This window comes from Simochromis diagramma, unplaced genomic scaffold (genome assembly GCF_900408965.1).
Source record: "Simochromis diagramma unplaced genomic scaffold, fSimDia1.1 OVJJ01000216.1, whole genome shotgun sequence".
In the NCBI taxonomy this organism is placed as follows: domain Eukaryota; kingdom Metazoa; phylum Chordata; class Actinopteri; order Cichliformes; family Cichlidae; genus Simochromis; species Simochromis diagramma.
In genome coordinates this window covers 15,513,831-15,525,620 of record NW_024386883.1, presented here as the reverse complement: position 1 = coordinate 15,525,620, position 11,790 = coordinate 15,513,831, and the positions used below count along the sequence as shown (strand labels likewise).

Genomic DNA, 11,790 nt, shown 5'->3' with positions numbered 1-11,790 from the left:
TAAGATTTTACCATTAATCTTCCTTTAAGTATGCAGACACCAGCAGCATGCTCTGTACCATGGGACATCCACAGATCATCTCCCCATTGCGATCTCCAAAATGTTTTTTCTTGTTCTGTTGAGTGAGACTCTTGTATAAAACAGAAAGCTGAATTGAACTGCTTGCAAAACAAAAAAATAGCCTTACGTTTAACATTGTTTCTTAAACCTCTTGCATTTAAAGAAATAACAGACAGAGACATAATGATAGTAACAAAAATTAAAAGTGACAAATAAGAAAAAGCTTAGACCAAGTAAATGAAGAACAGTTGAATTGGGAACCTGGTCACTTAAGAGAGTCCTATATAAGATGAGAACTGCAACCCCTGAGTAAGGAAATTCTGAACTTGAATAATAATAGGAATACAATAGCCTAAAACAATAAAACCAATGTGGTAAAAATAAATAAATAAATAAAATAAATAAATGCTTCACATATGAGCATTGAAAGGGAGCTTAATAGAAATTTTCTTCCTCCATTTAAATAACTAATTATTCAAAAAAGAATAAAAAATAAATAAAATAAAAAGAAGCTTATCCAGCTTGCTCATAACATTTTCAGCAAAAATATTGCAGCCAAACTGTGAAAACGGCTTCTTTTTTTTGGAAAAAACACCCCAAAACGAACAGAAATCCCAGTACAGTACAGTTCCTTTGTATCGTGCTGCTGCCACCTGCTGCTCTGGGGTGGGAACAACAACACTTTGGATTTGCGTTCGTTATCAGCAACAAATGAGTTTTACTTTTGAGGCTGCAGTTTTTAGTTATGTTTATTTGTTGGATCCCATCAGTTTTTCTTCAAAGAGCCGAAAGACTTTCAGTTACTTATGATAAACTGTTTGTCTTATACAAACAGATAAATACAGAAAACAAGGAAGAAAACAAAGCTTGTATTCTATTTGATTTTCAAGATATTGAACTTTATTTTTTCCATTTCACCGAGTTCTTTTTTCCATGTACTTTTTGTCCAATAATTTTTTTTAATAATCAGATTAATGTTTATTTTAAAATTAAGAATTATTTATATTTTTTATATTTGCTATATACTGAGCTGAAACATCCTTCTGTGTAGTCATGTAACACATTATTTTAAAATAATATATTTTAAACAGGTGGATGCAGGAATTAAGTGTTAAAACAGAGTCTTGTTCCATTTAAGCTATCTTTATTTCACATTTATTTGTACACAATAAATACAGTTAAACATCCATGGGTGTGTAAATACGACGCCTGGCAGCCTCCGCATAGCCGACGCTGTAAAACGTGGAGTTTTTACGTCCTTTTTAAAAAAAAATGAATTTCAGATTCTGACTTGATGCATAATCAAGACCAAAAAATTCTCTAATGGAAAAGAAACTTTAGTTATTCTTTTAATACAACAGGGTAAATGCAAACTTCAAAAATAAGTTTGATGTCATTCAGATCTCAAGGAGATCAACGAGAACGCAGCGTCACAGCTGACGGATACCTCTTTTCCTCTGATCAGATTCAGCTACAGTTGAATTGTTTTTGTTTTCTTAAAATCCTAATTCTAAAAACAAAAAAGGGGAAAAAAGCTGTGCCATTACTTGCACAGATATCCATCTCTAAGCTCTCCGTAAACTATCAATACGATCGATAAGTCATATCTCAATCAAAGACACTACAATGGCTATTTACGGCTAAATAACAGGAAGTATTGATACCAATACGGCTGGTAAACAAACATCAAAAAGGAAATATTGAACAAAACATCCACAATACTGAAAAGGAATAAGAAGACATCAGAAAGTGCTTCACTATAGATTTTAAACTGGACAGCTAGCAGCTCAGGATGGTTTCCTCCTTAAAAATAAAAGGCATCTTTAAACTGCACATGCTCAGTGTAAACTGTCCTCCCCAACAGCGACTGTTACTGGCATCATTAGTGTCGTAAAAACAGTTTTTTTCTGTATTATGCAACATAAAAACAAAAGAGTTAGACTGTGTGTTTGTGTGTTTACGTGCTATGTTTCCCACTTTAAACTTTTCCTAAACATTAGAAGGGGAAAAAAGATAAGGGATCCAAAACAATCACAGGTAAAAATTGCCACTTTTCCCTTGTTTGTGTAACCGCGAGCGGTCACGTGTGTCGGCGGAGAGGACCAGCCTCTTTTCGAGACTTTTGGTTTGCTCACAAGTGCAGCTCTGTTGCATAGACGTGAATCTGATGGTGGTAACAAAGAGCTACGACGTGAGACATAACTGGGGCGAAATCATAACTATAACATAAAAAATTCTTTTTTCAATCCATAAACGAGGAGAAATTCTGCAGCTAAGGCATCCATAACACGATCAGTTAGAAGTGATGTTTTCCGACGAGCTGAAGGAAGAACTTATCTGTTTTCTTGCAGAGACTTTAATGTGAAACCGGAGCCAGGAGGCAGTTTATCTTAAACATAATCGACTAATGAAGCCAAAAAAGAAGTGAAAACATGTGCAATACCCGTGTGGAGCACGGGCAGCCTAAAGATCGCTCAGGTGAAAACAGAAAATTGATTTATGGTTTGCTGATGATGTAATTAGCGATTATCAGACTATTTTTGCCGATTACTGCTCACAATTTCTTTGTATTTTGACTTCAAACAACATTTTTTTTTGCGATTAAGTGTCAACAGAGATACAGAAAAGTGGTTACACCTAAAAAGCAAGGTCACTGAAGGCAGCGGTGTGGTTGTACAATGGTGCTGTAACCTTGTCCTGTCACCAGGGGGCGACGTCAAAATATCTGCTGTTGTCTTGTTGGCCCTTGGCTTACGGTGCATTCCAGATTGAGTCGGAAGTCGGAATTCCTGAGCTCCCAGTAGTAATTTTCATCTGGAACTCCCCCTCAACTAGTATTTCCTTCTTGGAAAGTCAGAGCAGCCTCAACAATCCAAGATGGTGACAGAGAACATAAACATAATCTGCTCTGTCACTCACCTGTATTTGTGACTCATGATATAAGCCACACGCTAAGCACTTACCACATTCTATCAATGAACGTGCTGCAGCTAAAATAAATCCCATCTTACTTTGCTTTTCTGACTTTCCTGCTGGAATGCACAAACTCGGGAATGACGTCACTGCCAAAAAGGACCACAGACATCAGAACATTGACACAGCTGCCAGGTTGGAAAAGTGAAGCAACAAAAAAAAAAAACCTGTACTCTATTTACAGGCCACCAGGGGGCGACCCCTGCGTCTGTAAAAGACTTCTGGCCCTATAGAGGTCTCTGGGACCTCTGTGAACAGTTCCCTGATGTGTTCAAGGGTTCAGTTTCTCATTTCAGAACACAGCTGAAATGATCAAGACTCACTGAAGGGGTGTGAAATGTGTCTAAATCTAGGGAACAGAGGCCTGATCGACGATATGTTCTGCAGACTCGTGTCTTTGTTCATAAACAGAAAAATGAAGGTAAAACACAAACGCTTCTTTCAGTTTGACCTCTCAAAGGTCAAGGTCAGTCCAGTCTAACATGTTTTACTTTAACATGAAACGCTGCTTTGACCGAGTCTCAAACAACAGAAAATCCAGGGTCTGCTCATCAGCTAACGACTCTGTTTTATGCTGTCGGTGGGTTAAATATCATGAAACGCCTCATTCAGTCAGCTGCATGTTCTTTAGAACCAAACTGGCTGCTCGAACTGACGAATGATACCACACTGAGCTCTCTGCAAGGGAACGAATGAGCTCGACTCCCTAAAATATCAGCCAGCGAGTCCAAACACACTGATTTTTACTAACGGATAAAATGATGTTAACTTTTCTATCAACTTCTTTTGCTCGTTATCACCTTATTAACTGTTCGGGGGTGAGAATGAAGCCTTGTACAAACTCTGGGTAAAGTAGTGTTGAGAAACGAGAACACTGAACGGGAAGTTAAAAGAAAAAGGCGCAGCGGTGTTCCTTCTCCGAGTGGGGGGGCTTCTTCCGTCTCCAGGCGTCTTCAGGAGTTTTTAAGTTTCCTTGGGTTTCCTTTGGGAGTGTTTTTACGAGTCCCTGCTCGAGGGGGTGCTGCCTTCACACCAGTGTGATCTCAACCTCCTCTCGCCGCTTCACCTGCCCGCGAGGATGCTGCTTCGGGGGCGGAGGTGCGGCGCGTACCTGTAAAAATCCACCGGCTCAGTTAAAATGAAGATAAAAAAGGTCTGCTGTCATTTACGTCACCACAGAAGGTTTTACTCACGGGTCGGATGGTGCCACCGCCGCTCTCCGGGTATTTGGGGGGTTGGGGGGAGCTTTGTGCTGGACCTGAAGAGGGCAGAGGAGGCAGATTATTATTCACACCAGCCTTTTTTGTTACAGATAACCACTCACAGACAAACCAGAGATTCTCACTGTGAAAGGGGCTTTTGTGTGGAGCTGGCGGCGGTCTGTGGTGTCCGTTGTGATAGGAGAGGAGGCACATTCCACCTGCACAGGCTCTAAGCCCCACTAGTGGAGACAAACCCACAGTTTGAGAACCCCAGATGTAGAGGATGATTATGTAAATCAGATCAACATGGCGCTAAATCTGAAGGAAATGCTCAACATCTTGGGCAGTCCATGAAGAGAGGAAATGAGGGTGTGAATTATATTGTTCATGTTCCTGTAGAGCAAAACATAACTAACCACCTACAACTAAGAGATTTTTCAGCATTGTTTAACTGACCTGTTTTAATTGGTTATTCTGTAAATGATCAGAAATAGTTTCTTTCAGGCAAGTGAAGTTGAGAAAAATGTAGTCAGTTGAAATATTTGTTTTTTTTGTTGAAAAACCAAGCAGGCTCATTTGATTATCAAAGCCGTTACAAAATAATATTCTTTCAATTTACTAATTCATTAATAGACTTGTTTTTCTCAACGTGACATGAAATCTTTGTTAATAATGGCAAATATTCTCAGCTTGTGGTGCTAACAGGTCAGACCAAAGGCTGTCTAATATGTACTTTGGCTTTTAAAACTATTTAGTAAATGTATTTGCAGAGTAAAAGCCCAGCAGCATATTGTGCCCTTGTCTTGCCAGCTCTCAACTGGGAAACTTTCCAAGTCAGATGTTGAAAAAGTGTTGCACCACATTTGAGATTGACTGATGCCACTGGTATTGCTGTCATAAAAGTGACATCAAAAAAACGAATTCCACTACTGGTTCAAAGGCTTCGATCATAATTTATTATTCACTCTCCTGTACCAAGGCTGTGACAGATGCCCTTGATGTCGGATAGATTTTTTTCAGACTGAATAAATTCCCTCTAACTGAGGACTTTGCAAGGAGATCTAACACCGTAACTAAATGGCTTTTGTGGTAGTCAAGGGTATTTGCAGCACAAATTTTTACTTTGAGACCTTAATTTCACCCAGTTGTCCTTTGTGGATAACATCAAAATTGTTCTAGTGTGGTATAGTATTTTAACTTTCCCATTTGAATTGCGTCCAGCAATAACACAGGCTTCTTAATTCCTATTTTCCAGGGCTGCAAAGAAAATGCATCATTAAAAAATGCTATATGGTGCAGTTTGTTATTCTCTTTCACCCTCAGCGCTCATTTTCCATGTTTCCCTGAGGAATGCCCCTTTGAACTTTCTCTTTGCTCTATTTCGCTTTATTTCAATAGCCTCAAAGTCTTCTGACTCCTGACACAACAGTCATAATTAGACATAAACACGTTTGATTATCATAAAATGTCTAATTTCCCATCTTACTGTGACCTCTCTAGAGCTAAACAAGACATTGTGTGTTACTATGGAAACAGAGGCAGCCCTGAACCCATCCGTCTAAATCCAGGTCTGTGTTTTTAGTATGGTTGCTGTAGAAACCTTTCATACCTTTCCTCCTGGCCTATGGCTGGCTCATGTCAGTCTGACATTTCCGCAGTGAAATTGCTCTCAGATTGAAGAACACACCAGAAAGACGCTAGCAGAGCTTGCTAATGTTTAAATTTGTCTGTATTTATCTTGTTCCCCCTCAGCAGGAATCTACGGCTTGAGCAACTCGCTGCTGGATACTCCATGGAAGAAACTGCTGAAAGGCAAGCAACACTTCACCAGCGTCGTCAGTGACCAGACGCTCTCTTGTGATGGGCTGGTGCAAGAGCTGCTCAGTGTCCTTAATAATGAGGAGCTGTAAGTTCACAAACACCCACTTACAGTGGGGCAAAAAAGTATTTAGTCAGCCACCGATTGTGCAAGTTCCCCCACTTAAAATGATGACAGAGGTCAGTAATTTGCACCACAGGTACACTTCAACTGTGAGAGACAGAATGTGAAAAAAAAATCCATGAATTCACATGGTAGGATTTGTAAAGAATTTATTCGTAAATTAGGGTGGAAAATAAGTATTTGGTCACCTCAAACAAGGAAAATCTCTGGCTCTCACAGACCTGTAACGTCTTCTGTAAGAAGCTTTTCTGTCCCCCACTCGTTACCTGTATGAATGGCACCTGTTTGAACTCATCATCTGTATAAAAGACACCTGTCCACAGCCTCAAACAGTCAGACTCCAAACTCCGCCATGGCCAAGACCAAAGAGCTTTCGAAGGACACCAGGAAAAGTATTGTAGACCTGCACCAGACTGGGAAGAGTGAATCTACAATAGGCAAGCAGCTTGGTGTGAAAAAATCAACTGTGGGAGCAATCATCAGAAAATGGAAGACATACAAGACCACTGATAATCTCCCTCGATCTGGGGCTCCACGCAAGATCTCATCCCGTGGGGTCAAAATGATCATGAGAACGGTGAGCAAAGATCCCAGAACCACACGGGGGGACCTGGTGAATGACCTGCAGAGAGCTGGGACCAAAGTAACAAAGGTCACCATCAGTAACACACTACAACGGCAGGGAATCAAATCCCGCAGTGCCAGACGTGTTCCGCTGCTGAAGCCAGTGCATGTCCAGGCCCGTCTGAAGTTTGCCAGAGAGCACATGGATGATACAGCAGAGGATTGGGAGAATGTCATGTGGTCAGATGAAACCAAAGTAGAACTTTTTGGTATAAACTCAACTCGTTGTGTTTGGAGGAAGAAGAATACTGAGTTGCATCCCAAGAACACCATACCTACTGTGAAGCATGGGGGTGGAAACATCATGCTATGGGGCTGTTTTTCTGCCAAGGGGACAGGACGACTGATCCGTGTTAAGGACAGAATGAATGGGGCCATGTATCGTGAGATTTTGAGCCAAAACCTCCTTCCATCAGTGAGAACTTTGAAGATGAAACGAGGCTGGGTCTTCCAACATGACAATGATCCAAAACACACCGCCCGGGCAACAAAGGAGTGGCTCCGTAAGAAGCATTTGAAAGTCCTGGAGTGGCCTAGCCAGTCTCCAGACCTCAACCCCATAGAAAATCTGTGGCGGGAGTTGAAAGTCCGTGTTGCTCGGCGACAGCCCCAAAACATCACTGCTCTCGAGAAGATCTGCATGGAGGAATGGGCCAAAATACCAGCTACTGTGTGTGCAAACCTGGTAAAGACCTATAGTAAACGTTTGACCTCTGTTATTGCCAACAAAGGTTATGTTACAAAGTATTGAGTTGTATTTTTGTTATTGACCAAATACTTATTTTCCACCCTGATTTACGAATAAATTCTTTACAAATCCTACCATGTGGATTCATGGATTTTTTTTTTTTCACATTCTGTCTCTCACAGTTGAAGTGTACCTCTGGTGCAAATTACTGACCTCTGTGCAAGTTCCCCCACTTAAAATGATGACAATCGGTGGCTGACTAAATACTTTTTTGCCCCACTGTAAATCTCATTCAACTGCAGTGCATTTTAAATTGTGTGTATGTAGGAGATGCCACTGAAAAAGCCTGATACTCTGCTCATGACCTGCTCTATGTCCTGAGCTACAGCCACCCCACCCCAACAACAGAAGCGACTGTTGTTGTTATTTTGCACTATCAGAGTAAAAGTGAATTGAATCATTCACTTTTACTCATTGACTATAGATTACCCATAGATGTGAATGTCAGTGCATTTGAGCTCTGTGCCAGACTGTCAACCTGACATAGGCTCCAGTCCCCCGGTGACCCTGAAACGGATAAGCTGAAGGGGATGGATGGATTGATATATAAGATAAATAGGTGCAATCAATTGAAGCATAATTTAAGAAGAGGGTGAAGGGTGTTGTCTAATAGACCAATAGACATCCCTGTCAGTACCAGAGCCCGCTCAGCGTGGTCGACAAATTTGACACTAAATTAATTTTTATTGCTTCAGTTAACTAAAATATTTTCCATATCTAGTTTTAGTTTTTAATTTAGTTTAATATACTTTAATAATCTTGCACAGCTTTGAAGACCCCCAAATGAAATTCAGATATAAGGGTCGCTGTGAGGAGATCCAGCACATTAATCGGTCACACGTGGAAGGTGGTTAGAACGGGACTTACAGGGAGCGATCACCAATAGCACTCAGCTAGAATCACTGCATTTGGTATAATCTGACCCAAGTTTCCATGCAGACACCCATACACTTAAAGGGTATTGGTGGATTTTATGGATCGCTCAGAAATGGGATTTGCTTCAAGAGCAATAAATAATGAAAAAAGTATTAATGCATGTGCAATTAAAACCCGACACGCTTTCTAAAGTTATCTGTTTTGTTTTTGTTGTTGTTGTTGTTTTAACAGGAACACACCTGATCCAATTCAGGAGACTCAGGGTGATGGTTATAGCAAGTCCATGATCCAGGCTCTGTCAGCCGTGTGTGTTCGCTCCCCTCATTATGGAACAAGGTCAGAGCCTTCCTCACTCACCAGATATCATTTCTCTCTCCCCCCTTATGTGTTCACTGGTGGTGACTGACACTGCTGTGCTAGACAGCAAGATCACAGAACAGTGAACTCTTGGCACACAAAAAAAATCCCCAGTGTAATCAATCCTCCACAGCAATGAAACACTGGATTATTGGGTACAGACACTCTCTTGTAGCCAAAAGGTCAGAGGGTTAGTCCTTTCCAAAGCTATCAAAACATCATTTAGCAGGGCAGCGGCAAACAGTGTCTGAAAAGTGACTTTTTATAACCACTGTCATACTTATTAGATATTAAATTTATAATTGTTTTCTTCTCTGTATTGTTATCCATTCAGAACCAATACAATTATCCTGATAGATGCAGAAGGGAATGTGATCTTCACAGAGCACACCATGCTTGACTGTGACACAACCAAATGGAGCACCAGTTCTTTCCAGTTCAAACTGCAGGAGTGAAGACACAATGGAGGAAACCTACTCTGTGCCTTTCTGCATCATCTCTCCTTCCGTTACCTTTTCCGCACCATCTCCTTCAGCTGAACCTCATGTGACCGCAAAGACTCATCAGCACTTTTTTTTATTCAGCTAGTCACTAGCTGCCTCGTTAACATCAGTTTCATATATTTCTTACTTTTGATTTAATTTAAAGATGTATGCTAATTTTTTTAAAAAAAGCAAAGATGCCAAAGGACATTTAGAGTTTTGTAGAGGAAAATATTTTACCTACATGTCATGAACCTTCTCAAAAATTATAGCTTGAATGTAATTTGGTAAATATAAGATTGGTGTGATGCCATTTTCTGTCATGAACGCTAGACATTGTGGCCCTTTCACACACATGGCAAAAGACAGGAGATGATCTGTGTTAGGCACATTACATGCAGTACATTACGACTGAGACCATGCCTGCACTTATACCACACTTTACTCAGGACTCAGGTAATATAAAACAACTAATACTCCAAAGCAGCACAAAACTCAGACTTACACTAGAATTTCTGTACAAATTCAGAGAGCAGGTGTTTTAAACCTGGACACAGAATCATTAGTGCCACAAAGTTTGGGAAAGTAAATCTAAATGAGGGTTAAACACGACTGGAACTGATTAAAAACAGCCAAAACAAAAAGTGGCTTTACTTCAAAGTCAGAATTATAATTGGTGACATGTTAAAGATCCACGTCCAATCCAAATATTTAAATCATGTGTGGAGAGGTTAACCGTATTTACATCTTAATAGATTTTATGACGACATCCATCCAGCAGGGATGGAGGAAATCCCAGCCAGCTTTGTAGGCTAACACAGAGAGCATCCACATTATAATGCACCACACAGACGGCAGACTTCAACCACACTTTCAGAAAATATAACAGGAATGAGTCTCCAGCTGTCTGCGTCAGTAACAGAAGCTTTAATCTAACAAGTTTGTCTTTTAATGAAGGAGGAACCTGGAGAGAACCACAGAGGCACAGGAGAACATGACAAGACACTTAAAAAGATTTAAATATTAATCATATAATTACCAGAAAATATGGTTAAACCTACAGAATCTTAAAAATACTTTTCCTTTCACTTCCAGCCGTTTTATGTATTCTGCATGAAAATGAGGTTTACGGAGGACAGAAAGTGTAACTCTGCAAGTCACTGTTCTTCTAAAAACACATTTTTTGTGGCTCCTGAATTTTCATCCATCAATATCCAGCTACACCAGCTTCCTGCATTTTCTAATGATGACTGCTTCTGTAACTCCCAACACGCACTCCCCGTGCCTCGAGCTCGAGGCAAGGCCGGCCTCTACACGTATTTTAACGAGTTGTGAATACAGAAAGCGCAGAGATGCTGCAACAGCAATCAAACAGTGTTTTTTTCCAGAGCAGCGACACTGATTGTTTAGAAGACTAAACTCAGACTCGACTCGCTGCAAACACATGAGGCTTTGTAGATGTCACCATTTCTCTGGGCACTGACCGACTCATCGGCTACGACCCTGCTTAAGCGTGTGTCGTTACCTTGTAGGAGTAGAGCACTTTGCAGGTGAGTGGATAGTTTTTCAAGGTGCTGGAGGGGCTGGAGCTGCTGTCATCCAACACTTCACCGCTGTCCTCCATCTCCTCTTCATCCTCGCGCTCCAAATCTGCTGTTACCTACGGATGTTAGACCGACATCTGCGTTTAGGGCACAAATCTACAGCGCATATACTTCAAAACTACAGCACTGTGGAATTGGAGTTTTCGTCTTACGGAGAGTGAAGGATCGTGGGTACTGAGGTTGTTCCAGCGCTTGTTCTCCAGCTCCTCCATCACCTGGTTCATCGCACTCTTCAGCCACGTTTCAACCGGGACTCCCGCCTCCCTTAGCAGGTCCAGCCGGGCCTCGGCTTTCGCTTTCACCGTCTAGCAGCAAAGAAAATAAAAAATAAAGGTGAGTTAAAGACCACCAGACTTTCACAACCCACTGACAAGCCCCCCACCCCCCAAAGAATAAAGAAAACACAATGAGATTAGTATGAAAATAAAATAAATACTTAATGTGTTTTAAACACCTCTGCTGTCTTCTAACAGAACATTAATCCTTTAAATCTGTCACTTCACCTTTCAAACCAGCAGGTGGCGCACTGGGGCAACTTTAAATAAGGAGAAACTGATTCAGAAGATGGAGAAATCGCTGATCTAGAAGTTCAAAGGTTACCTCTGCCCTCCGGAGACTCTGCCTGGCCACCTCCATCTTGATCTCCAGCTCGCTGTTGTTTGGCTCCGAAGCTTCCTGGGTCCCGTACTCCTCCAGGGCCTGAAAACAAAACAATTACAACTATTGTGGTGACGTATACAAAGGAACACATGGAATAGATGGAAACGGTCCAACAATAAAGCGATCAACATAACCAGGGACATCTGGAAACAGGTCGCTGCACGAGCTGTGCTCACTTATCTTAAACCAGCTTTCGCAATAAACCAGTGAGACGGAGCTCTTATCAATTTTATCCTTTCATGCCTCAGTAAAATATGGAGGA

At 41.0% G+C, this 11,790-nt stretch overlaps 2 protein-coding genes across 3 annotated transcripts in view; one reads left to right on the top strand and one right to left on the bottom strand.

Annotated features, from left to right (window-relative positions):
- Positions 1–11,790, top strand: part of LOC120734101 (F-BAR and double SH3 domains protein 2-like) — a 35,160-nt gene that overhangs the window by 10,330 nt on the left and 13,040 nt on the right. The window contains exons 5-6 of the mRNA XM_040032673.1: positions 5,988–6,141; positions 8,657–8,729. Of these exons, the coding sequence (XP_039888607.1) occupies positions 5,988–6,141; positions 8,657–8,729 (227 nt within the window). The remainder of the gene's footprint in view (positions 1–5,987; positions 6,142–8,656; positions 8,730–11,790) is intronic.
- LOC120733939 (F-BAR and double SH3 domains protein 2-like) lies at positions 1,188–11,784 on the bottom strand. Of its 2 annotated transcripts, XM_040032473.1 has the most exons (6): positions 11,469–11,784; positions 11,021–11,173; positions 10,790–10,924; positions 4,379–4,474; positions 4,227–4,291; positions 1,188–4,144 (listed from the first exon to the last, which is right to left on the bottom strand). In XM_040032473.1, the coding sequence occupies exons 1-6, from the start codon at positions 11,502–11,504 to the stop codon at positions 4,096–4,098; spliced, it is 534 nt and encodes a 177-aa protein (XP_039888407.1). In that variant the 5' UTR covers positions 11,505–11,784; the 3' UTR covers positions 1,188–4,095. The 2 variants fall into 2 exon arrangements, with proteins under 2 accessions (XP_039888407.1, XP_039888408.1); XM_040032474.1 differs by lacking the exon at positions 4,379–4,474.

Coding starts and splice junctions, on each gene's coding strand:
- LOC120733939 (XM_040032473.1), bottom strand. CDS start 11,504: ATGGAGGTGGCCAGGCAGAGTCTCCGGAGGGCAGAG. Junction 11,174..11,468: donor AGAGTCTCCGGAGGGCAGAG/GTAACCTTTGAA, acceptor CTTTGCTGCTAG/ACGGTGAAAGCGAAAGCCGA. Junction 4,475..10,789: donor AAGTGCTCTACTCCTACAAG/GTAACGACACAC, acceptor TGTCTCCACTAG/TGGGGCTTAGAGCCTGTGCA.